The 27574-nt window shown below is 49.2% G+C and overlaps 1 protein-coding gene across 1 annotated transcript in view; it reads right to left on the reverse strand.

Annotated features, from left to right (window-relative positions):
* Positions 1-3542: 3542 nt before the first annotated feature.
* The window catches only part of LOC103648812 (uncharacterized), a 51935-nt gene continuing 27903 nt past the window's right edge, over positions 3543-27574 (reverse strand). Inside the window, exons 2-13 of the mRNA XM_020548936.1 lie at positions 10533-10651; positions 6146-6324; positions 5934-6069; positions 5766-5840; positions 5593-5684; positions 5310-5513; positions 5108-5200; positions 4905-5015; positions 4472-4825; positions 4165-4350; positions 3803-4039; positions 3543-3733 (exon numbers count right to left, since the gene is read on the reverse strand). Coding sequence (XP_020404525.1) covers positions 4604-4825; positions 4905-5015; positions 5108-5200; positions 5310-5513; positions 5593-5684; positions 5766-5840; positions 5934-6069; positions 6146-6324; positions 10533-10651 — 1231 coding nt within the window. The 3' untranslated portion in view covers positions 3543-3733; positions 3803-4039; positions 4165-4350; positions 4472-4603. The remainder of the gene's footprint in view (positions 3734-3802; positions 4040-4164; positions 4351-4471; positions 4826-4904; positions 5016-5107; positions 5201-5309; positions 5514-5592; positions 5685-5765; positions 5841-5933; positions 6070-6145; positions 6325-10532; positions 10652-27574) is intronic.

Raw genomic sequence — 27574 nt, forward strand, 5'->3', positions numbered from 1 at the left:
CTTAAAAACAAGATAATAACCAACTAGGTTCCCAGTACCTTTTTATTTAACTAGAGAAAGGCTGAGTTTTATTTTTCTTGTTCTTTTTATAATTTTTTTCTTTTACTTACGCTTAATCGTACACAGATGACTTCCCACGGATCCTCAGAGGACGGAAATGCAATATCCCACACTGACGGGCTTGCACGAGAGGGCTTTCCCCGCATTTTGTGGGAAGTACTTCAGGGGGCTGGATACACGACACCCCCTCAATACACGGTGCAGCAGTTTGAGAAGCATAGAGTGCCCCGCTGTAGGGTGAGGATGACATTGGAGCCTCATCCCCTGCAGCCAGGCTGGCGCTCGCTGGACTCTGAGTCTTTTGGATACCGAGCTGAGGACACGATCGAGGCGATCGCTCTGCATGGGTTGACCACTTTCTGCGGATTCCATCCTTTGGAGCTGGCTACCCACCCCATTGGCTTGTTCCCCGCCGAAAGGGAGGACGACCCAATGTGGAAGGATCGGGTGGAGCATGCCAAGGATATTTGGGCCATCTACCCAGGACAGACTGCGCACTTGACCTAACGATGCATGAATGCTCTGTACCGTCTGCAAGTGATGCGCGGCGAGGCGATGTCCCATCTGATGGCACTATTGGAGGCGACAAAGATTACGTTGGACAATAGGCAGGAGCTTGTGGTTGATTTGTCTACTGAAATGGTGGAGAAGGACTTGCAGGTGGAGCAGCTATCCAATGATGTCCAAGAGTTGGAGGAACTAGTGGGCACCAGGGAGAACACCATTGAGGTTCTCGAGGATCAGCTCATTAACACCCAGCAGCAGCTTGCCGAGGCTAATGAGCACCTGGATATGCATCACCAGGAGATCCAGGACATGGAGGCCAACGAGGACGTCGACATTGAGGGAGGAGAGGAGCCTGCCTCCAGTGTGGACACTGCTGGCTCGGGGAGACCACCTTCCCCCGAGTCGAGTGTTGCCTCGTTCGCTCACTAGATGTCCGGGATAGAGTTAGACGTTGGTGATGGTAGGACTCCTCGCAGCTAGCTTAGCTTTTGCACCCTTGGGGTACTAGGCTAGATAGAGTTGAGTCTTCTTGGGACAAATGGTGTAACCGTGATAAACTCTTTTGGAAGCATGTTTGATGGATGTTGTTATTAGTTTTAAATTTGGAAGGAAAAATTTATGCCTTTTTAAATCCTTTTGTTGAAGTTGGAGTCTATCATTTTGCTTTTGACTCTTTTCGCCGCGATTAAATCTTGAACTTGGAGGTATGGTGCTAAGTATGTATGTGGTTTTTCAGATGGCCGGGAGGCAGCGTCGTGGCCAGAATGAGCGCGCTCCTCCACCGCCGCCACCGCCTCCCACTCTGCAGGAGCTGATGGCTCAGCAGAATGAGATCTTGAGGCAGCTAGCTCAGCGTCAGCCACCACCTCAGCACTATGGTGGTGGAGACCATCAGCGTCACCCCGCGGCAGCTACCTACGAGGAGTTCCTCAGTACCCAGCCACCATTGTTCACAAGGGCAGAGGACCCACTTGATGCAGATGTGTGGTTGCGAGTGGTGGAATCCAAATTTCCGCTACTCCATGGAGCTTGCTCAGAGGTCACTAAAGTCAGGTTCGCCACCCAGCAGCTTCGCGGACCCGCAAGGACTTGGTGGGACCATTTTCTTGCCATGCAGCCAGAGGATCGAGAGGTGGAATGGAGGGAGTTCAAGGCAGCTTTCAGGGGACACCACATACCAGCCGGGATTATGGACCAAAAGCTCAACGAGTTTCTGGCACTCGCTCAGGGCAACAGGACAATGTTGCAGTATGCCCAGGCTTTTAATGACTTGTGCCAGTATGCTGGATATCACGCAGATACGGATGAGAAGAAGAGAGACAGGTTCAGGAGGGGGCTCAACACTAAGCTCCGTGATCGTCTCAACACCGTCAGGGCCAACAGTTACAATGAGTTGGTCAACATGGCTATCTCCCAGGAGGACTGCATTACAGCTTGACAGGCAGAAAAGAAGAGGAAGACCCCTGTGGTAGGACCCTCAGCTCAGCCACAACGCTTCAGGATTGTGTCCGACACTCAGAACAGGGGACCCCAGCAGCAGCAAGGGCGATGGGTGATCCGATCACAGCAGCAGCAGCAGCAGGCACCCAACCGCACCTAGTTTCCAGCTTAGAGGAACAATCAACAGCAGTAGTACCACCAGGCGAATGACAACAGGTGTTTCACGTGTGGCAACACCGGACATTTTGCCAAGAATTGCCCCCGAAACCAGCAGAGGCAGGGGCAGAATGTCAATCAGAACCAAGGCAAGAGACAGAAGGTGCAAGTGAGGCAGGGCAGGCTAAACTTCACCACCATGGCTGATATTCCAGAGGGAGCACCCGTCATGACTGGTATCTTTACAGTTTTAAATTATCCTGCTATTATTCTTTTTGATTCTGGTGCGTCGCATAGTTTTATCAGTGCCAAATTTAGTGCCAAGTGCCAGTTGCCTTTTCACCACACCAATGGGGGTATCACAATTTCAACACCAGGAGGCAGGGTTGCCACCTATCAAGTCAACAGGCATGTGCCCATAAAGTTTGGTAGCCTTGTAATTAAAACCACCCTCCTCATTTTAGGGTTGGATAGCATGGATATTATATTGGGAACTGACTGGTTAACCAGGCACCAAGCAGTTATTGATATTGCAGCCAGGGCCATTGAGGTGCACTCACCAACTTGTGGTGTAACCACACTATATCTGCCTGACCAGGGATGCACCCGTTCTTGTGCCTTTGTTATGATAGAATCCCCAGTGGAAAAGATCCCAGTGGTCCGTGACTACCCGGATGTGTTTCCGGATGAGTTGCCAGGGATGCCACCTGACCGAGACATTGAGTTCGCAATCGAGTTACAACCCGGGACTGCTCCTATCTCCAAGAGACCCTATAGGATGCCTCCCGCGGAATTGGCAGAACTGAAAAAGCAATTGCAAGAGTTGTTGGATCCGTTTTGCAGAGCTAAGGAGGCAGCTTGTTTATGGCTTAATCATATTTGTAATAGTGCGTAGAATCATGGGCATGCAGGAGATTGCACTCTGCGCACCATGACCACGTCAAGGGCCACTTCTCCGTCATGCAGCCCAATTGAATCATGGACAGACAAAACAGATACACTGATTCTTGCAGAATGCAGATGTCCTTGAGAGCTCATCCCACACGGTCCAAGAGAGCGTCGAGGCAAACTCGAGCCTGGTCAGCGTGATTATCTAGCATAAGCTGAAGGTCGATGGGATCATGGGAACCAGAGTTCACCAATCCGATCCAGTGGAGCATGCTAGTGAAAGCCCAAAACTGTGATTCTATTCTATTGTTTTAAAAAGGATCAGCAATTAATTGAATTGGACTTGGTCGGAATGGACTTCCCCCCACTAAATTTGAGCATTTCCCAATTGGAATTAAATGTTTTAGTCCATTGTTATACCATTTTTCATTCATGACAGTGCCAATACAATAAAGAAATGGGGACATGCTACAAAAGGGTTGAAAGATGACTGACAAATGAATCCTGCTGTGAGCCCATTACTCAAATTGCACATTTGCCCAATGTCTTACAGATATATGGATAAGCAGAGAGAGGTCTATTTTTAATCCAACTCTACACTTATACACAACTATATATGAAGAAAATATTTACCTGCTGCTGTAGAACCTTGGATCAACGTTGATTGTTTGTTACGACTCATCTAAAAATACAGAACATTAGAAGCTTGTTCCATTAATTACATAAATAAAATACAAGGTTGTAGTATTACCTTGTTTGTTGGCCATGCAACGGGCATAAAAAGAGCATCCCCCATACTCTCTACACCTAAGTATGGTCGTGGCAGAGTACTTTCCCTTTTTAGCACGCGAGTCACAAAAACTTGTGTGAACTCCCTTCCAAGAGGAACATCTCCCACCTTAGTGGTTGGGTCGGTTGAGATAATATTTGCTATTGCAACAGGAACTTCAGATCTCATCATAGAATATAATATCACTTCTTTACCAACCTAATAAAATATGTGAAGTAATATTACAAAGTTTAAATAATGAAACATAAATATGAAGTGATAGATGAGAAAATTATAGGATTATCATCTGCATTTTGAGATGATCCATGATTTCTTTGAGGTACCATTGTTGCAATGTCTCGCCTGCGACTTTGCTCTTCAATAGTATTAACATCTTCACGATTCCTTGGACGACCCACAGTGCTTGCAACTCGCCTAGTAAGTTGCAAGTCATCTTGAACCATATTTTGTGAATGGTCATTACCATTGTAATCATGTGCCACCTCATCTGAACGATGCACCCTTAAGTTCTAAAGAAAAATAAAAATAAAAAGTGTTAGTGAGATAAAGGAAACAAGCCTAATTAACATGATAGACGCCGAACTGCTCGATATATGCTACAAAGGCTAAATATATACAATATTATATCACCTGTCAAGAATTAGACCCATGTTGTGATGGGCTTTCTATATGTTGCACCCCTTGAGATGCTACCAGCATTTGACAAATTTGATCCATTTTATCTTTCATCTGATTCATATCCTGTCTTAAGGCTCTAACCTCTTACTCAGAATGATTGCGAGCTTGCAACGCCATTTGAAGCTTTGTTGATATTTTCATTTGAGTTCCAGGGGTGCCTACATCTTGTGGAGTTGGTCCTAAGCCTAAACCACGAATACGACCTCTTGGTTCTTTCTCTCCAAAAACATGTGCATATAAATCACCATCTTGAATACTTCTATCCTTCAATTCTGGCTTCGCAGCAAGAACTTCTTCAAATTTATTCTTAAGAGAACCACATATATATTATCTTTTGTTCACCTATATTTTAATTATTACAGGAATCATAAATAAAAGTACTCACAATAAATATTTCTGCTCCAGGTAGAGGTACAATATCCCCTTCTTTGTTCTTACGCGTGTGTGTTTTAACATATATTTCATCTCTTCTCGCAGGACGTCCTTGTTGTTCGGCCTACAAGAAAAAATGAATTGGTCAAGTAATTGACTAGATTTTTCATAAATAAAACTAATGATTATACAAACTAGTGATTATAAGTTTTTTACCAGTTCATGCCCCACACGAGCATAACTTTTGCTGCCAGCTGCATGTGACATAGTCAACTTTGAACGGTTATCTTTACCTCTGTTTGTACGAACCTACAACATAAATAATAATCAGTCAAAACAATAAGACAAATTCATTCGTACAACAATGTAATGAAGGTTTATATATCAAAAAAGCAATTAAAAACAAATTAGCACGTACTTCAGCTTCTGGAGACATCCAATAAGTTATCAACCACTCCCAATCAGATTCTTTCACCCTTTGATCCCTTTTAGCAATAAGCTCTTCAAAACTCAATGTTTCATCAAAGTATTTCATCTTTAGGTCAGCCTTAAACTCTCTCCACTTTTTTGCTGCAGATGTTATAACATAATCTATACCAGATTCATCCAACTCATAGTATTCCTATTTCAATAAAATTGTAGTTGATTACCAAATCTACTCATAATAGGCTAAGTCAAATTAACTCAATAAATCAGATTACCTTCACTTTTGTCCATAACTCGAACTTCTTTTTAGAATCAACTAGTCTCCAATCCTCAGAAGAAACCGGGATATTTTTCCTCACCAAAGTTCCTATGAAATTACCAAACTCTTTGATGTTCCTACCAACAGGTTGGCCATATTCATTAAGGGTAATGGAGATTTTAGGCCCACCACTATTTGAATATATGTTCTTCTTCAAGGTTGGGCCCCTTCCTTTCCTTATATTATGATGCCCAGTAGGTTGCTCTGCTTATTGCATGAGATAAAAAAGATGAAAACATTTCTTGATAACTATTTTCAAAAGTTATACAGTGAATTTAAAGTTTGTTTGATTGTTACCTTCATCATTGATGGGATATTTAGATTCTCCATAACTATTTTCAGAAGTACTATCCTCATGGTTATCGTCAACAATATCCCTTTGAGTCCTTGATCGCAAAGTAGGACCATTAGTTGAATATGCTAATTTCCTTGTCTGCACTCAAAGAAGTTGAAAACATTCAACATACAGGTTCAAAACATGAACTTATTAAATAGGGGAATACATTAACCTTGTGTTTCTTGCTGGCTCGATGTGATCCATTTGCTTCATTAACCATAGTACTAGGTACAGGGAGATTAAGAGATCTCATCCTCTTCATATTTTCTCTTATGTTGGCAGCCCTCTGTAGTTCATATTCATTGACCTCTGTTTCTTTACCCATTCCTCTTCCTCTTATGAACTTTACTCCTGAATCAAGACATAAAGAGATTACAATCACACATTATAATGTAAAAATGAAACATTTTTGCATACAAAAAAAACATATCTTACTTGCTAGGTTGGTTTTCGTCAATCATTATTCCATCTATATCAGTCCTAACACAACTACTACCACCAATAGAAACATTAACTTGTGTGTTTGCATCCAAATCTGGCAAGAAAGAACTTATTTCTGTACTATTGCCTAGCCTTTCATCCATGTCATACATGTCACGTTGTTTTGACTTTAAAACAGTAAACCAATCAGCATCAATAGGATCTTGCACATAGTAAACTTGAGTTGCTTGAGATGCAAAAATAAATGGCTCATCTAATTCGTTGTCACCAGTATTGAATAAATGCTTGAAGTTGACCATTGTCACCCCAAAATTGTCTATTTTGACCCATTTGTCTCGTACTCGGTTATCAATCCAATCACATTTGAACAATACTAATTTTCCTTGGTGATGGTAGTTCAGCTCAAGAATGTCTTTTATAACACCATAATAAGTTTTGCTCATTGATATTGGGTTATTGTTGTTTGTCCCATCAAAAATTGTTGCATGTGCAACTAGGGCTACACCACTACACTGCACTGACCTACCCACATCATAAGAATGTATATGGAAATTTATCCCATTTATAGTATAACTGTCGTAAGAATGTGCAACCATGTTAGGCTCCTTAGCTAATATTGTTATCTCCTCAGGTACTTCCTCACCCGTTGTTTCCACCTGACGATATTGAAGATTGTTATTGCACTACAGAAATAATGTGGAACTAGATGTTGTATAAACCATTTTCATAGATACTTACGTGTGACTTAAACCACTCGTGAAATGTCTTATAGTGTAAACGACTGATTGTTCTTTGATTTTGATGGCCAGCCAAATGAAGATATTCTATATGTTTACTGAACATACATTATACTTTAGTAATCATGAAATAAATGGATGATACTGATTATAAGAAATATAATGGAAAACTTACTTCAAGTAAGGCTCTATATGGTCATAGTTGAACAAGACATATCTATGTGCTTGAAGCCATGTTTTGTGGTCTAATGTGACACTATGCTTACCAACTAATCCTCGACCTACGCTATGGAAGAAAGGGGTGGTATTGATTAAATCAACATCCAAGCCATCATCATTTCTTTTTTTCCGGTTAAATCTAGTTTCACCATGTAAATAGCGAGAACAGAATGTGAGACTTCCATCAAATAGATAGCTTTCCGCAATTGACCCCTCTGGGTGACTCCTAGTGCGAACATAGCCCTTACATCTCATTAAAAACCTATAAAGGAGAATGCCATATATGTTAAACCTTCCTATGAGTAAAACTAAGTTTAATTTGTTGCTAAAATATATTAAAATTTACCTCTCCACTGGGTACATATTACGAAATTGAACAGGGCCAGCAATTCTGACTTGAGTAGGAAGATGAACCATTAAGTGTACAATAATATCAAAAAAGGATGGTAAGAATATAGTCTCAAGAATGCTTAGAGTCTCAGCTATTTCTGACTCTAGCTTATGCATATCGCTTATATGAATAACTGGCGAATAGATTTGCTTAAAAAAATTGCTCACACGAATCAGCGCACCACTAACTTTTTCTGGTAATATCCTTCTCACGGCAAGTGGAAGCAAATATTGTAACAAAACATGGTTATCATGGCTCTTTAGCTCAACAAGCTTCTTCTCCTTCACGTCCACATTGTTTCTTATATCTGATGCATAACCATCAGGAAATTTTACTCCTTTTAGTAGTTCACAAAATAATGTCTTCTCAGACGCACTCATAGTATATGATGCTGGTGGTAAATAAAACTTGTCACCCACTGGAACAGGATGAAGCTCAGTTCGGATGCCTAGGGACTGAAGATCCAAACGATATTTCAAGTTATCCTTGGACTTTTGGTGAATGCCTAGGATGGTGTTGACAATGTTGTCACACACATTCTTCTCGATATGCATGACATCTAAATTTTGTCGTAACATTAAATCCTTCCAATATGGAAGCCTAAAAAAATAGACCTCCTTTTCCAAATGACAGTAGGCTCCCCTTCCTTATTTTTTGCTTTCTTTTTATGTTGGCAACCTTTCCCATGCACTGCGTGCATATTCTCTGTTTGCAATAAAACTTCCTCCCCAGAAAGTGGTCTAGGCGCTGGCCGGTCCTCAACTTTACCATCAAATGAATTTGGATCAAATCTATATGGATGGTTGGGGTCCAGGAATCTACGATGTCCCATATAACAATTTTTTGTACCTTGTTTCAATCGTAGAGAACATGTATATGAGTGGCATTCAATACATGCTACTTGACCTGATGTAGTACATGCTGCAATGTACCCTAGGCCTGGATAATCAGATATGGTCCATATTATTGCAGCACGCAATTGGAAGTACTCATGCTTTGCGAAATCATAAGTCCTTACCCCTTCAACAAACATATCCAACAGATCATCAATTAGTGGCTCAAAATAAATATCTATATCACTACCAGGAGATCTACGACCTGGAATCAACAATGAGATAATGAAATTTGTTTGCTTCATACACAACCATGGTGCAAAGTTATATGGGATGAGAATAACAGGCCAAATGCTATAGCTAACATTCATGGACCTGAACGGATTAAAACCATCTGTAGCTAAAGCAAGTCTAATGTTGCGACTGTCAGAAGCAAACACTGGGTGCTTTTGGTCAAAATCCTTCCAGAGAGGTGAATCTACAGGATGCCTTAGTAATCCATCTTGTATACGCTCCTCATCATGCCACCTTGTGTCACTTGCTGTCTTAGATGATACAAATAACCTCTGAAGCCTTCTTTTTATTGGAAAATAGCGAAGAACTTTGCATGGAACCTTGTGTACACGTTTTCCATTTAAACTTCTCCTTTTTGATTTCCAGCGTGACTTTTCACATGTGGGACATGCATCACAATTAGCATACTCCTTCCTAAACAAAATGCAGTCATTTTCACATGCATCAATTTTGATATACCCGAGTCCTAGACACTTAATTACTTTCTTTGCTTCATTGAAATTTTTTGGGAATGCCAAGCCATCAGGGAAAGCCTCCATTAGTAGATCTAGTAGCATATCAAAACTTTTATCTGTCCACCCTCCAAGCAATTTCAAGTGAAGAATTCTTATTAAGAAATGCAACTTTGAGAACTTCTTACACCCTGGGTATAGCTCTTGGGTATTATCTATCACTAACTGATTGATGGCTTCTAAATCTACATCAGTTTCATCTAAACCATCAGATACTTCAAAATCCCCTTTATCATCTAGACCACCAGCCATGTCTTGAACCAAATTGGCTATGTCATCTTCATCTGAATTGTTTGCAGCCTCTATATCATTATAGTCATGACTATTAATAGGCATAGAGTATGTTTCTCCATGATAAGTCCACCTTTTGTATCCCTCTTGAAAACCATCACATATCAAGTGCGAACGAACTTCATTTTCATCTTTCCATAGAGAATTAACACATTTTCTACAAGGACATAGAATTCTATTTCCACCTATAGAATTGCTAAATGCAAACTCAATAAATCCAGCTACCCCATCTATGTAGACCTTTGTGTGCCTATAAATATTAGGTACAAAAACGATATGTTGGTCAAAGGTGATTACTACAAAATAATGGTTTATAGTACATTGTCAGAAATATACCTAGGTTCATTCATCCACCTTTTATCCATGTTGTACCTTAACAAATAATAAGATGAAATAATGACACATATAAACTCCATTTAAATACAATAATTACAATTTAAGTAAAATTGACTTAAACAAGTGGTTACTTATTCATGGAAATGATATGTATGTCTCAGCGTTCAATTCAGTTGCTTTCAAGAATAATAGAATGATTTTCTAAAATTAAATAATATTACGTTATTGCATATATAATCAAATACAATCAATGACAACAAACTATTTGTAGCCGCTACTAGCAAACAAGGACCAGCAGGCTAGCACTACAAGCCATAGCCCCTACACCTCTACCTGTAGGCTGCACCACGAGTACACATAGCTAAGCTAGCACATGAGGCAAGAGCAAGAGGAAAAGCTAGAGAGATGGTCGGGAACAAGAAAAAAACGGCGTAGTCGACTGCTGGACTTCTAGATGAGCTCGTCTAAGCAGAGATGTTGCGTCGCGCTAGAGCCCTACGAGTACCTGGAGGCTGCAGGCTGTAGGTCGCACTCCACGGCGTAGTCGCTTGCTCGCCGCACGCCGCCGCTTGCTCGCCGCACGCGTCGCCTCTCGCGTCCCTCCTCCGTGCCACCGCTCTAAACCTAGCAGGCTCAGCCGCTCATACGCATGATACATGACCGAGGAAGGCAAGCAGTTTTCATGATGTAGGGAGTTTTTTGGGCCGACAATAATACCTGGGTATAGCATTTTTTGGCCCATGAGTAGGGCCCAGGAGTAGCATAAAGGAAACCATAGGGATAATAATTTACATTTTCTAGGATGCAGCTGGACGTCAAGTTCACTTGTACTACGTACCGGAAAGAATTTTCTTGTCTCATCCTAGCTAGTATTCACGAGTGAAGCATGCAACTTGCATGGATTTTAAAATAACAAGTATACTAAATACAAACAATCTGAATTAATGACATCGGTAGATATAAGCAAACAAAACATGTTAGGCAATGAGTGTGTTCTAGATTATACGGTGGGTTGTGACACAATGGACCTTGTATACGCACTCCTAAGATTTTTGCCAATAAACTAATGAAATAAAAGTTTATTAGAAAATATACCGAAAATAGAGCATATAATCCTCACTAGTGCAATGGAGATGTGCTCCTTTTTCCAAAGGGTCACGAGTTTGATTTCTCGTAAGCTCACATTAAAAAGCATTTTCACCTGGCCGGTCAGGACATCCATTTGCCGACAAATGGTCCGATGCACATTTTTTCCGACAGACGCTGTGCCACGCATAATCATTTATGCCGACAAATGGACTTCCACGATAGTGCGACATTATTGCCGACAGATTGTTTGACGCCAACACAATAAATACCGACGAATGGTGCGATAGTAATATTTTGCGACATAATGGCTGTCGCCACAAGTCTTTTTTTACCGACAGATGTTTGACGCTAATTTTGTGTCATGGTGTAGTGTCTAAAATATGAAACATTGGGCTTTTTATCGGTTAGGAGTTCATAAGATGTCTTCTTGAGGATTCGGTGAAGATATAACCGGCTGATGGCGTAGCAAGCGGTGTTGACCGCCTCGGCCCAAAACCGATCCGAAGTCTTGTACTCATCAAGCATGGTCCTTGCCATGTCCAATAGAGTTCTATTCTTCTTCTCCACTACACCATTTTGTTGTGGCGTGTAGGCAGAAGAGAACTCATGATTGATGCCCTCCTTCTCAAGGAAGCTTTCGATTTGTGAGTTCTTGAACTCCGTCCCGTTGTCGCTTCTAATCTTTTTGATCCTTAAGCCGAACTCATTTTGAGCCCGTCCCACGAATCCCTTTAATGTCTCTTGGGTTTGTGATTTTTCCTGCAAAAAGAACACCCAAGTGAAGCGAGAATAATCATCCACAATTACAAGACAATACTTACTCCCGTCGATGCTTATGTAAGCGATCGGGCCGAATAGGTCCATGTGGAGTAGCTCAAGCGGCCTGTCGGTCGTCATGATGTTCTTGTGTGGATGATGAACACTAACTTGCTTCCCTGCTTGACATGCGCTACAAACCCTGTCTTTCTCAAAATGAACATTGGTTAGTCCCAAAATGTTTTCTCCCTTTAGAAGCTTATGAAGATTCTTCATCCCAACATGGGCTAATCGGCGATGCCAGAGCCAACCCATGTTAGTATTAGCAATTAAGCAAGTGTCGAGTTCAGCTCTATCAAAATCTACCAAGTATAGCTTACCCTCTAACACTCCCTTAAATGCTACTGAATCATCACTTCTTCTAAAGACAGTAACACCTAAATCTGTAAAAAGACAGTTGTAGCCCATTTTACACAATTGAGAAACGGAAAGCAAATTGTAATCTAAAGAATCTACAAGAAAAACATTGGAACTAGAGTGGTCAGGAGATATAGCAATTTTACCCAATCCTTTGACCAAACCTTGATTTCCATCCCCGAATGTGATAGCTCGTTGGGGATCTTGGTTTTTCTCATAGGAGGAGAACATCTTCTTCTCCCCTGTCATGTGGTTTGTACACCCGCTATCGATGATCCAACTTGTGCCCCAGGATGCATAAACCTACAAAACAAGTTTAGGCCTTGTTCTTAGGTACCCAAACAGTCTTGGGTCCTTTCACATTAGAAACAAGCACCTTGGGTACCCAAACACAAGTCTTGGAGCCCTTGTGTTTGTCCCCAACATATTTGGCAACTACTTTGCCTGATTTGTTAGTTAAAACATATGATGCATCAAGAGTCTTAAATGAAATGTTAGGTTCATTTGATGCAATAGGAGTTTTCTTTTTAGGCAATTTAGCACGGGTTGATTGCCTAGAACTAGATGTCTCACTCTTATACATAAAAGCATGATGAGATCTAGAGTGAGACTTCCTAGAGTGAATTCTCCTAATTTTGTGCTCGGGATAACCGGCAGGGTATAAAATGTAACCCTCGTTATCCTGAGGCATGGGAGCTTTGCCCTTAACAAAGTTGGACAATCTTTTAGGAGGGGCACTAAGCTTGACATTGTCTCCCTGTTGGAAGCCAATGCCATCCTTAATGCCAGGGCGTCTCCCACTATAAAGCATGCTACGAGCAAATTTAAATTTCTCGTTTTCTAGTTCATGCTCGGCAATTTTAGCATCTAGTTTAGCTATATGATCATTTTGTTGTTTAATCATAGCAATGTGATCATGAATAGCATCAATGTTAATATCTCTACATCTAGTGCAAATAGTAACATGCTCAACGGTAGATGTAGAGGGTTTGCAAGAATTTAGTTCAATAATCTTAGCATGTAAAATGTCATTCTCATCTCTAAGATTGGAAATGGAAATATTGCAAACATCTAAGTCTTTAGCCTTAGTAATTAATTTTTCATTCTCAATCTTAAGGCTAGCAAGAGAGGCATTCAATTTATCAATCTGAGCAATTAAACTAGCATTATCATCTCTAAGATTGGTAATTGAATCATCACATACATTTGAACTCTCAACCTTAGCAATTAATCTAGCATTTTCATTTCTAAGGTTTGAGATAACATCATGGCAAGTACTTAGCTCACTAGACAATTTTTTCACATTTTTCTACCTCTAGAGCATAAGCATTTTTAACCTTAACATGCTTTTTGTTTTCTTTAATTAGGAAGTCCTCCTGGATGTCCAAGAGTTCATCCTTCTCATGAATAGCACTAATTAACTCATTTAATTTCACCTTTTGTTGTATGTTTAGGTTGGCAAAAAGCGTTAATAAATCATCCTCATTATCACTAGAGCTAGCCTCATCACTAGATGTTGCATACTTAGTGGAGTATTTAGATTTTACCTTCTTCTTCTTGCCGTCCTTTGCCATGAGGCACTTGTGGTCAACGTTGGGGAAGAGGAGGCCTTTGGTGACGGCGAAGTTGGCGGCGTCCTCGTCGGAGGAGGAGTCGGTGGAGCTCTCATCGGAGTTCCACTTTCGACAAACATGGGCATTGTTGCCCTTCTTCTTGTAGTACCTCTTCTTTTCTCTCCTCTTTCCCTTCTTGTCGTTATCCCTGTCACTATCACTAGACAAAGGGCATTTAGCGATAAAATGACCGAGCTTACCACATTTGTAGCAAACTTTCTTGGAGCGGGGCTTGTAGTCCTTCCGCCTCCTTTGCTTGAGGATTTGGCGGAAGCTCTTGATGATGAGCGTCATCTCATTGTCGAGCTTGGAGGTCTCGATGGGGATCCTACTTGTTGTAGAATCCTTCTTTTCTTCTTCCGTGGCCTTGAATGTGACGGGTTGCACCTCGGGTGTTGAGGTGGAGCCTTGCTCAATGATTTTCTTGGAGCCTTTGATCATTAATTCAAAGCTCACAAATTTTCCTATTACTTCCTCGAGAGACATTAGTTTATATCTTGGATCACCACGAATTAATTGAACTTGAGTAGGGTTAAGAAATACGAGTGATCTAAGAATAACCTTGACCATCTCATGGTCATCCCATTTGGTGCTCCCGAGGTTGCGCACTTGGTTCAACAAGGTCTTGAGCCGGTTGTACATCGCTTGTGGCTCCTCCCCTTGGTGAAGCATGAATCGACCGAGCTCCCCCTCGATCGTCTCCCTCTTGGTGATCTTGGTCACCTCGTCTCCTTCGTGCGCGGTCTTGAGCACGTCCCAAATCTCCTTGGCGCTCTTCAATCCTTGCACCTTGTTATACTCCTCTCGACTTAGAGAGGCGAGGAGTATAGTGGTGGCTTGGGAGTTAAAGTGTCAGATTTGAGCAACTTCGTCCGAGTCATAGTCTTCATCCCTCGGCGATGGTACCTGTACTCCAATCTCAACAACATCCCAAATACTAGTGTGGAGTGAGGTTAGATGGTGCCTCATTTTGTCACTCCACATATTATAATCTTCACCATCAAACATGGGTGGTTTGCCTAATGGGACGGAAAGTAAAGGAGTACGTTTGGAAATGCGAGGATAGCGTAGGGGAATCTTACTAAACTTCTTGCGCTCATGGCGCTTAGAAGTGACGGACGGCATGTCGGAGCCGGAGGTGGATGGCGATTGTCGGGGACCATAATTAGGGGTACCCTCAAGACTCCTAAATCTCAGCTGGTAACCCCCATCAGCACAAAGCTGCAAAGGCCTGATGGGTGCGATTAAGTCAAGGATCGATCCATTCGAGGGACGCGATCGCGCCTCGCCCGAGCCTAGCCTCGGGCAAAGGCAGCCGACCCCGGAGGATTTACGTCTCGCTCGAGGACCCCCTACGGCAATGAACACACCTTCGGCTCGCCCGAGGCCCAGTCTTCACCAAGAAGCAACCTTGGCCAAGTCGCCACGCCAGCCGACCAAATCGCACGGGCATTTAATGCAAAGGTGGCCTGACACCTTTATCCTGACGCACGCCCTCCAGTCGACAGAGCCGAAGTGACCGTAGTCACTTCGCCGCTCCACTGACAGGCCTGACAAGAGGACAGCGCCGCCTACGCCACTCCGACTGTCGTGCCACTCGACAGAGTGAGGCTGACAGCAGCCAAGTCCGGCCTCAGGCGCCATAGGAAACTAAGCTTCGCCCGACCCCAGGGCTCAGACTCGGGCTCGGCCCCGGAAGACGACGAACTCCGCTTCGCCCGACCCCAGGGCTCGGACTCGGGCTCAACCCCGGAAGACGACGAACTCCGCTTCGCCCGACCCCAGGGCTCGGACTCGGGCTCGGCCCCGGAAGACGACGAACTCCGCTTCGCCCGACCCCAGGGCTCGGACTCGGGCTCAGCCCCGGAAGACGACGAACTCCGCTTCGCCAGACCCCAGGGCTCAGACTCGGGCTCAGCCCCGGAAGACGAAGAACTCCGCTTCGCCCGACCCTAGGGCTCGGACTCGGGCTCATCCCCGGAAGACGACGAACCCCGTTTCGCCCGACCCCAGGGCTCGGACTCGGGCTCAGCCCCGGAAGACGACGAACTCCGCTTCGCCCGACCCCAGGGCTCGGACTCAGCCCTGGCCTCAGCCGACGGTCTCCGCCTCGCCCGACCCAGGGGCTCGGACTCGACCTCGGCCTTGGAAGACAGACTCGACCCCGACCTCGGAGGAGCCTCCACCTCGCCCAACCCAGGGCTCGGACCGACCACGTCACAGGAGGCGCCATCATTACCCTACCCCAAGCTGACTCAGGCTACGAGGAACAAGACCGGCGTCCCATCTGGCTTGCTCCGCCAAACAAGTAATGATGGCGCCCCGCATGCTCTATGACGACGGCGGCTCTCAACCCCCTTACGGAAGCAAGAGGACGTCAGCAAGGACCCGACAGCCCCGACAGCTGTCCTTCCGCCAGGCTCCGGCGCTCCTCCGACGGCCACGACACCACACGAACCGGGTGCCAAAACCTCTTCGGCTGCCACGATGGCATGTACTTAGGGCACTAGCTCCCCTCCGCTAGACACGTTAGCGCACTGCTACACCCCTCATTGTACACCTGGATCCTTTCCTTACGCCTATAAAAGGAAGGTCTAGGGCCCTCTAAGAGAGGGTTGGCCGCGCGGAGAAGGACGGGACGGCGCTCGCGCAGGGCCGCTCGCTCCCTCCCGCGTGGACGCTTGTAACCCCCTACTGCAAGCGCACCCGACCTGGGCGCGGGACAAACACGAAGGCCGCAGGATTTCACCTCTCACGCCCGTCTCCCTCCGGCTTCTTCCCCCTTTCGCGCTCCGTGTCGCGCTGACCCATCTGGGCTGGGGCACGCGGTGACAATTTACTCGTCGATCCAGGGACCCCCCGGGTTCGAAACGCCGACAGTTGGCGCGCCAGGTAGGGGCCTGCTGCGTGTTGACGAACAGCTTCCCGTCAAGCTCCAGATGGGCAGTTTCCAGCAACCTTTCCAGCCCGGGACGGTACTCCGTTTCGGGAGTCTTGAGTTCATGTCCCTCGACAGCAGCTACGACATGATACTCCTTCTCCCGCCGCGCGACAGCGACAATGGCGGCCGACAACCCGCCCGCCGGCGACGGAATCGACGACGTCTTCCCCACGAGGTGGAGGAACAATATTCGAGCTTGTCCCGTCCCCTCCCCCGCTGACGGAGGAGGAGGCGGGGCAACCGAGGCCAAGCAGGAGGCGGCACCTCATCGGCTGTCGAGCGAGTCAATGGCGTCGGCGCCCCAACGGGGGGCACGTCGGGCATCGACCTCGCGTCTAAGACGAAGACGAGCGCCGTCTCCCCGCAACACGCCAACCCCAAGCAAACGGACGGCGCCAGCACGCTCGCAAAGGACTTGCTAGGCGTCACCCTCGTACCTGAGACGGCGGTGCAGTCTACCCCTGACGTGACTTCGTTACCGACCGTCGACCAAGAGGTACCGACCGATTCCCATCTCACGCCTTTTGGATCCAGCATCAACCCACCAAGCGACTTCGCTTTGGTGGACGCTCTCATAGAGGCGAGTCCAAACCCTCTGGGGTATCGTATGCGGTCACCCTGGGACCGACTGACGGCCGTCTTGACCTACGGGCACTCGGGGTCCGAGGAAGATGACGAGCCCGACTTCTGTTGGGATTTCTCCGGAATGGTAACCCCAGTGCCATGTGGGACTTTATGACCGCGTGCGACTACTGCCTTTCCGATTGTTCCGACGGTAGCTGCAGCCTCGGCGACGAGGACTGCGGCCCAAGTCGTGAATGTTTCCACGTCGATCTAGGGGGTCCCGACGAAGGCAACCATCTTGGTATGCCGGAGAACGGTGACCTCCCTAGGCCTGTGCCTCGCGTTGACATCCTTCGGGAGCTAGATGTGGTCCCCGTCCCGGCTGGGGGTCATGACCCACAGCTCGAGCAAATCCGCGAGATGCAGGCCAGGCTCGACGAGGGGGCAGGAACACTTGAGCCGATCCGCCGGGACAATGGGCAAGAATGGGCGGGCCAACCTCTGGCCGGAGAAGTGCGTCATCTACCCAGGGCATCTAGCACCGCGTCGCCGACGATGTCAGGCTAAGGCCGCCACCGGTTTCCAGTGGGGTCGGCCAGAACCTGGCTGCAGCGGCAATACTTCTCCGCGCGATGCCGGAGCCATCAAGCACCGAGGGGCGGCGTATCCAGGGAGAGCTCAGGAATCTCCTGGAGGACACCGCGGTCCGATGAGCCAAAAGCTCCGCCTCCCGAAGGCAGGGGTGCCCCTCGGAACATCGCGCCTCGACTTCCCGATTCATGCGGGAAGCCTCGGTCCACACCGAGCGCACGCGCAACACAGCACCTGCGGCCCCGAGTCGCCTCGGCAACAAGCACCAACACCGCAACCGTCGGGCCCACCTCGACGAGAGGGTGCACCGAGGCTACCACCTCAGGCGTGGGGGACGCTACGACAGCGGAGAGGATCGGAGTCCTTCGCCCGAACCACCCGGTCCGCAGGCTTTCAGCCGCGCCATACGACGGGCGTCGTTCCCGACTCGGTTCCGAACCTCGACTACTATCACAAAGTACTCGGGGGGAGACGAGACCAGAACTGAGGCTCGTGGACTACCGGCTGGCCTGCCAACTAGGTGGAACGGACGATGACAACCTCATCATCCGCAACCTCCCCCTGTTCCTTTCTGATACCGCTCGCGCCTGGTTGGAGCACCTGCCTCCGGGGCAGATCTCCAACTGGGACGACCTGGTCCAAGCCTTCGCCGGCAATTTCCAGGGCACGTACGTGCGCCCTGGAAACTCCTGGGATCTCCGAAGCTGCTGCCAGCAGCTAGGAGAGTCTCTCTGGGACTACATCCGGCGATTCTCGAAGCAGTGCACCGAGCTGCCCAACATCACTGATTCGGATGTCATCGGCGCGTTCCTCGCCGGCACCACCTGTCGCGACCTGGTGAGCAAGCTAGGTCGCAAGACCCCCACCAGGGCGAGTGAGCTGATGGACATCGCCACCAAGTTCGCCTCTGGCCAGGAAGCGGTTGAGGCCATCTTCCGGAAGGACAAGCATCCCCAGGGCTGCCCACCGGAAGACGTCCCCGAGGCGTCAACTCAGCGCGGCGCCAAGAAGAAAGGCAAGAAGAAGTCGCAAACGAAGCACGACGCCGCCGACGCGGACCTTGTCGCCGCCGCCGAGTACAAGAACCCTCGGAAACCTCCCAGAGGAGCCAACCTCTTCGACAAGATGCTCAAGGAGCCATGCCCCTATCATCAGGGGCCCGTCAAGCACACCCTTGAGGAGTGCGCCATGCTTCGGTGCCACTTTCACAAGGCCGGGCCACCCGTGGAGGGTGGCAGGGCTCGCGACGATGATAAGAAGGAAGATCACAAGGCGGGAGAGTTCCCCGAGGTCCATGACTGCTTCATGATCTACGGTGGGCAAGTGGCGAATGCCTCGGCTCGGCACCGCAAGCAAGAACGTCGGGAGGTCTGCTCGGTAAAGGTGGCGGCGCCAGTCTACCTAGACTGGTCCGACAAGCCCATCACCTTCGACCAAAACGACCACCCCGACCACGTGCCGAGCCCGGGGAAATACCCGCTCGTCATCGACCCCGTCATCGGCAACGTCAGGCTCACCAAGGTCCTCATGGACGGAGGCAGCAGCCTCAACATCATCTACGCCGAGACCCTCGGGCTCCTGCAGATCGATCTGACCTCCGTCCGGGCAGGCGCTGCGCGTTTCCATGGGATCATCCCCGGGAAGCGCGTCCAGCCCCTCGGACGACTCGATCTACCCATCTGCTTTGGGACACCCTCCAACTTCCGAAGGGAGACCCTCACGTTCGAGATGGTCGGGTTTCGAGGAACCTACCACGCAGTGCTGGGGAGACCATGCTACGCCAAGTTCATGGCCGTCCCCAACTACACCTACCTCAAGCTCAAGATGTCGGGCCCCAACGGGGTCATCACCGTCGGCCCCACGTACTGACACGCGTACGAATGCGACGTGGAGTGCGTGGAGTACACCGAGGCCCTCGCCGAATCCGAGGCCCTCATCGCCGACCTGGAGAGCCTCTCAAAGGAGGCGCCAGATGTGAAGCACCACGCCGGCAACTTCGAGCCAGCAGAGACGGTTAAATACGTCCCTCTCGACCCCAGCAGCGACGCCTCCAAGCAGACCCAGATCGGCTCCGAGCTTGATCCCAAATAGGAAGCAGTGCTCGTCGACTTTCTCCGTGCAAACGCCGACGTTTTCGCGTGGAGTCCCTCGGACATGCCCGGCATACCGAGGGATGTTGCCGAGCACTCGCTGGATATCCGAGCTGGAGCCCGACCCGTGAAGCAGCCTCTGCGCCGATTCGACGAAGAAAAGCGCAGAGCCATAGGCGAGGAGATCCACAAGCTAATGGCGGTAGGGTTCATCAAAGAGGTATTCCATCCCGAATGGCTTGCCAACCCTGTGCTTATGAGAAAGAAAGGAGGGAAATGGTGGATGTGTGTAGACTACACTGGTCTAAACAAAGCATGTCCGAAAGTTACCTACCCTCTGCCTCGCATCGATCAAATCGTGGATTCCACTGCTGGGTGCGAAACCCTGTCTTTCCTCGATGCCTACTCGGGGTATCACCAGATCATGATGAAAGAGTCCGACCAGCTCGCGACCTCTTTCATCACACCCTTCGGCATGTACTGCTATGTTACCATGCCGTTCAGTTTGAGGAATGCGGGCGCAACGTACCAATGGTGCATGAACCATGTGTTCGGCGAACACATTGGCCGAACGGTCGAGGCCTACGTTGATGACATCGTAGTCAAGACGAGGAAAGCCTCCGACCTCCTTTCCGACCTTGAAGTGACATTCCGATGTCTCAAGGCGAAAGGCGTGAAGCTCAATCCCGAGAAGTGTGTCTTTAGGGTTCCCCGAGGCATGCTCTTGGGGTTCATCGTCTCCGAGCGGGGCATCGAGGCCAACCCGGAGAAGATCGCGGCCATCACCAGCATGGGGCCCATCAAGGACTTGAAAGGCGTACAGAGAGTCATGGGATGCCTTGCGGCTCTGAGCCGCTTCATCTCGCGCCTCGGCGAAAGAGGCCTACCTCTGTACTGCCTCTTAAGGAAGGCCGAGTGCTTCACTTGGACCCCTGAGGCCGAGGAAGCCTTCGGGAACCTGAAGGCGCTCCACACTAACGCGCCCACCTTGGTGCCCCCCGCTGCCGGAGAAGCCCTCTTGATCTACGTCGCCGCGACCACTCAGGTGGTTAGCGCCGCGATCGTAGTTGAGAGACGAGAAGAGGGGCATGCATTGCCCGTCCAGAGGCCAGTCTACTTCATCAGTGAAGTACTATCCGAGACCAAGATCCGCTACCCACAAATTCAGAAGCTGCTGTACGCGGTGATCCTAACGCGGCGGAAGCTGCGACACTACTTCGAGTCTCATCCAGTAACTGTGGTGTCATCCTTCCCCCTGGGGAGATCATCCAGTGCCGAGAGGCCTCGGGTAGAATTGCAAAGTGGGCGGTGGAAATCATGGGCAAGACGATCTCGTTCGCCCCTCGGAAGGCCATCAAGTCCCAGGTCTTGGCGGACTTTGTGGCTGAATGGGTCGACACCCAGCTCCCAACAGCTTCGATCCAGTCGGAACTCTGGACCATGTTTTTCGACGGGTCGCTGATGAAGACAGGAGCAGGCGCAGGCCTGCTCTTCATCTCGCCACTCGGGAAGCACCTACGCTACGTGCTACGCCTCCACTTCCCGGTGTCCAACAATGTGGCTGAGTACGAAGCTCTGGTCAACGGGTTGTGCATCGCCATCGAGCTGGGGGTCCGACGCCTCGACGCTCGCGGTGACTCGCAGCTCGTCATCGACCAAGACATGAAGAACTCCCACTGCTGCGACCTGAAGATGGAAGCCTACTGCGATGAGGTTCGGCGCCTGGAAGACAAGTTCTATGGGCTCGAGCTCAACCACATCGCCCGACGCTACAACGAGACTGCGGACGAGCTGGCTAAAATAGCCTCGGGGCGAACAATGGTTCCCCCGGACGTCTTCTCCCGAGACCTGCATCGACCCTCCGTCAAGACCGACGACACGCCCGAGCCCGAGAAGGCCTCGGCCCAGCCCGAGGCACCCTCGGCTCAGTCCGAGGCACCCTCAGCTCAGTCCGAGGCACCCTCGGCTCGGCCCGAGGCACCCTCGGTTCGGCCTGAGATACCCTCGGCTCGGCCCGAGGCACCCTCGGTTCGGCCTGAGATACCCTCGGCCCCCGAGGGTGAGGCACTGCGCATCGAGGAGGAGCGGAGCGGGGTCACGCCTAATCGAAACTGGCAGACCCCGTACCTGCAATATCTCCACCGAGGAGAACTACCCCTCGACCGAGCCGAAGCTCGGCGGTTGGCGCGGCGCGCCAAGTCGTTCGTCTTGCTGGGAGACGGGAAGGAGCTCTACCACCGCAGCCCCTCGGGCATCCTCCAGCGATGCATTTCCATCACTGAAGGCCAGGAGCTCCTACAAGAGATACACTCGGGGCTTGCGGCCATCACGCAGCACCTGCGAAGGGTGTCAGTTCTACGCCTTCCGACAAGGTTTCTACTGGCCGACGGCGGTGGCCGACGCCACTAGAATTGTCCGCACCTGCGAAGGGTGTCAGTTCTACGCAAGGCAGACCCACCTGCCCGCTCAGGCCCTGCAGACCATATCCATCACCTGGCCGTTTGCTGTGTGGGGTCTGGACCTGGTCGGCCCCTTGCAGAAGGCACCCGGGGGCTACACGCACCTGTTGGTCGTCATCGACAAATTCTCCAAGTGGATCGAGGTCCGACCCCTAAACAGCATTAGGTCCGAACAGGCGGTGGCATTCTTCACCAACATCATCCATCGCTTTGGGGTTCCGAACTCCATCATCACCGACAACGGCACCCAGTTCACCGGCAGAAAGTTCCTGGACTTCTGCGAGGATCACCACATCCGGGTGGACTAGGCCGCCGTGGCCCACCCCATGACGAATGGGTAGGTAGAACGTGCCAACGGCATGATTCTGCAAGGACTCAAGCCTCGGATCTACAACGACCTCAACAAGTTCGGCAAGAGATGGATGAAGGAACTCCCCTCGGTGGTCTGGAGTCTGAGGACAACGCCGAGCCGAGCCATGGGCTTCACATCGTTCTTTCTAGTCTATGGGGCCGAGGCCATCTTGCCCACAGACTTAGAATACGGTTCCTCGAGGACGAGGGCCTACACCGACCAAAGCAAACAAGCTAACCGAGAAGACTCACTGGACCAGCTGGAAGAGGCTCGGGACATGGCCTTACTACACTCGGTGCGGTACCAGCAGACCCTGCGACGCTACCATGCCCGAGGGGTTCGGTCCCGAGACCTCCAGGTGGGCGACCTGGTGCTTCGGATGCGACAAGACGCCCAAGGGCGACACAAGCTCACGCCTCCCTGGGAAGGGCCGTTCGTCGTCGCCAAGGTTCTGAAGCCCGGAACCTACAAGCTGGCCAACAGTCAAGGCGAGGTCTACAGCAACGCTTGGAACATCCAACAGCTACGTCGCTTCTACCCTTAAGATGCTTTCAAGTCGTTCATACGCCTCGTTCACACACCAAGTCTAGTCATCAAGGAAGGGTCAGCCTTGCCTCGGCATAGCCCGACCCTCCCTCGGGGGCTAAAAGGGGGGAACCCCCTCTGCGTCGAAATTTTCCTCGGAAAAAGATCTTTTCTGCCAGAATGTCTTTCGTGCTTTTCGACTAGTTCGAAAGTGGATCCTGAAAACGACGGAGTACACGTAAGCAGCCAAGGCTGACCGAGTCGAGGGACTCCTACGCCTCCGGGATACGGATACCTCACTCATCACCTTCTGCGATAAGTAACTCACGCTCGGATAGGTGATTCCGCGGACCGAACAAGTCTTCACGCTTGAAAGCTCCTCTGCCGAAACGATTTTTTGAGCCTTCTCGACTGCATCGGTGACAGAACCCTATGGACGAGTAAGAGTGCGCGTAAGCGGCAAGGCCGACCGAGCCGAGGGATTCCTACGCCTCCGGGATACGGATACCTCACTCATCACCTTCCGTGAAAAGTAACTCTCGCTCGCACAAACAATTCTGTTACCGACAAATAAGTCCAGATACTCGAAACAAGGGGAAAAGAAACGCAACTTTACAACACGACGATGGTGTGTTTGGGCCTCGGCGGCCGCAGAAAACATACACACACTACAAGATAATCCGATCCTGCAGACTCGGATCTTGACAGTTGAAGGGAGCAGCAGCACCCTCGGCGTCAACTACACCTTCGGCGAGGTCCGACCTAGCCTCGGGCGGCGACGCGGTCGGAGGATCTCCACTCTGAAGGACGACATCAGCACCACGCCCGGGCCATCGCTGCCAGGGCCTCCTCCAGGAATCCGGCTCGAGCAGATGGCTCGGGCCGGTCACCCTGAAGCCTCAGCCAGCTGTCCCCCGAGGACATCGGCTCGGTTTGTGGCCTCGGCAACTCAACTCCGACATCGGTCCCGCCAGTGGACGACCCGGCCAGGCTCTGGCCGACCAAGTCTTCTTTTCGAGCCAACTTAGCATCTGTCCGTGCTCACACCGCTACCTCCGGCTGCGGCTCATCGAAGAGCGGCCGAGGGTTTTCTTTAACTAAGCAAGAGAAGCCTCGGACAGCAAGGCCGACCGAGCCGAGGGACTCCTACGCCTCCGGGATACGGATACCTCACTCGTCATCTTTGCACGAGGCAACTCACGTTTGGTGAAGCGGTTCAGATAGCCGACAGGCGAGTCTTAGTGCTCGAAATGAGGAAAAAACATGGCTCCGCGCCAAAAATACATACATGTTCAGGCCCCGACAGCCGCAATGAACAAAACACCGGCATTCAAGGTGCCATTACAAACGGAACTCCGGTTCCACCTCCGCAGGTACGAACAACCCCACACGATAGGGGGGCCTGCGGAGCAACATAAGGCCGACGGATGGCTCGCCGTCGCCCGCTCCAGCAGCAGCGACGACGACGACTTCTACTCCGGGGGGCCGAACAGCAGCAGCAATGACCTCAGGGCGGATGCTGCTGCCATAAGGCCCTCGCCCATGCCCTCACTCGAGAGGCAAGGACGAGTAGAAGGTCGTAGAGTTGGAGGTCAGTCCGTGGGCGGCACCGGCTATCTCATCGGCGGAGAAACCTCTTCCGCCTGCCATGGCGGAAGGCGGCGCCGGAAGCGGCTCCGAAGCCACTCGGGTCAGAGAGCCGGGCACGCGGCAGCTGCCAGCGCCACGAACGGCGAACGCCCTTCCCCCCGATCGCTGAGGGAAGGAGCGGGTCACCGCCCGCAGAGGGACCGACCCCAACTCGGCGCACTCCCCTCCCCAGCACTGATGATGAACATCCTTGAAGCTGAGGGAGGGGCAGAGGCCGCAGCCTGGCTTGCTTCTCCCCACCCAGGGACTGGTGGTCACCGTCTTGGGTGACCACCGGCGAGGGGGTGCAGCCGGGCTGCCTGATGAAAATCCTTGAAGCCGAACGATGGCTATGATGCGGACATCAACACCAACACGAGCACATCTACACCAGCAGCACCTTCTCCAGCCCAGGCGCCACCCCTTCCACCTGGGCCAGTGACTCGGGCCCGTGCAAGAGAATTGAACTACATCATATTGTTAAAGAACGAAGGCCCGGAAGAATAGACGACGAGCCCAATTGCGGCCCATAATGGACGACCTAGGGTTGGCCGCCCCTAGGGGCTGCGCCCCCTCTCTATTTATTCAGGAGCTGCGCCTCCTTTATTTCCTGAGTTTTGTTTTACGTTAGCCTTAGCTACTCTCGAACACGCGCTAATCTGCGCTGTCTTCGTGTATTCAGAACTCCACCCTCGAGTAATAGATTAGATTGCTCGCATCTTGTTCTTGTTCGTTCTTCGATTGCGCACAGGAAACGATCTTCGTGATCAGGCCGATCTCGCATCAGCAAGGTCGGTAACCACAGGGAGTTGGTTCAGCGATTGCATTGGCGCCTCGGGCTTGCTCATCGTAGTCGGATCGCAAGGGTCATCTTCCGCCAAATCGGAATTATCTCTACTCGCCGAAAGATCGGGCACCTCAGCTACATCAATTGGTATCAGATTTCCAGGTTGATCGGTGAGTTTATCGAGCGTTTTTTTTTCCTACAGTCCACAAAACCACATAAAAATTCAGGTTAGATCTTATCCCAGCACCCTTTTGAGCCTCGCACTTTCTTTCAATAATCTGCATTGTTGAATTTGTGTGCTTTCGCGTTTCCTTGTTGCTGGTTGCATTGTGTTCTTCCACCATTCAAATCCTAGCGCCGCCACCATCTCCCGTTTGATCACGCCACAAACCGAGTCAACATCGTCTCCTTGTTTTTCTCCTTCGGTTACGTCAAAAAGAAAACAGAAAAAACAAACCGAGTCAACGGCCGTTTCCTTGATTTTCTCCTTCGGTTACGAAAAAAAACAGAAAAAAAAAGAAACAAACCGAGTCAACGACCGCTTCCTTGTTTTTCTCCTTCGGTTACATCAAAAAAAAACAGAAACAAAAAAAAAGGGAAAACGAAGGAGCAAGGATACGGTTGTTTCATCCCGGTCGTTTTTAGAACATAACTTGAGGTACCTTCCGTAAATCGGGCATAACTTTTCGCTCGGGTGTCCAAAAAATCTGAAATTTTTACAGGAGCTAGTTGACACCATTCTGAGCCCGGCCAAACTTACCTTCGGTCTGTTTGGTTTCGACAAAATTGTCAAAAAAATTCAGGAAAATAAAGAAAAAAATCCATCAAAGTTCTCGCACGCTTTTCAGAGAACTTCCTGATTTTCTGTAGACCACATCTGATATCTGTTTTAGGTGAAACTTCGTGTAGCTCCTATCTTGTTGCTTCCTGTGCTGAGAAAAATATCGAAAAAATCATACAAAAAAGAAAAACAAAATCACCTGTGATTTCTACTAGTGCCTTTTTGGCATCACTAGTACAATATTTACGGTACTGCCATTCTGCTAGTTCCATCCATCTTTTGCACCTGTGGCCAGCAATATAGTTTCGTGTTTTGCACTATAATTCAACTTTGCATTATTGTTTGATCGTGCTAATCCTTGACTTGAGTGCAGCCTACCCACAACTCCACATATTTCTACGACGAGCAGGTTTCTGTTTCTCCACGCAATCGCTCATCCAATCTTTCACCGGTTCCACCTGTTGATTGCAGTTCACCACTGTGGCTTGGTAAGAACGGATAAGAACTTGATAACAGCACTAGTGTGAGCGCCTTGTGAGCAGTACACCCCTGTTTTGTCGTAGGTTTTTCTCCTTTTGGTGTTTGCGCTAACTATGTCAGGAGCACACGACATGGTGGATGCCCAGTTGCAGGAAGTAAGGGGACAAGTTGATGGACTTGCTGCTGACATTAGGACGATGCATGAACGGCTTGATTCAACGATCACTTCGACGACCGAGCGTTTCAACCAACTTGACCTTGCTCAAACGGCGACTCGCACCACACTCGACACCATCCTGGCACGCCTTGATGCATTGACCACAAAGATGGAGCAGGAATACGGCGGTGACACTGAGCAGGACGATGGAGATCGCCGTGGTCATGCACGTCGTGTGGTTCGTCATCCCCCTAATGACTTATTTTCTAAGATTAAATTTAAAATTCCATCTTTTAATGGTAAATATGATCCTGCT

Source organism: Zea mays, chromosome 2 (assembly GCF_902167145.1).
Source record: "Zea mays cultivar B73 chromosome 2, Zm-B73-REFERENCE-NAM-5.0, whole genome shotgun sequence".
Classification (NCBI taxonomy): Eukaryota; Viridiplantae; Streptophyta; class Magnoliopsida; order Poales; family Poaceae; genus Zea; species Zea mays.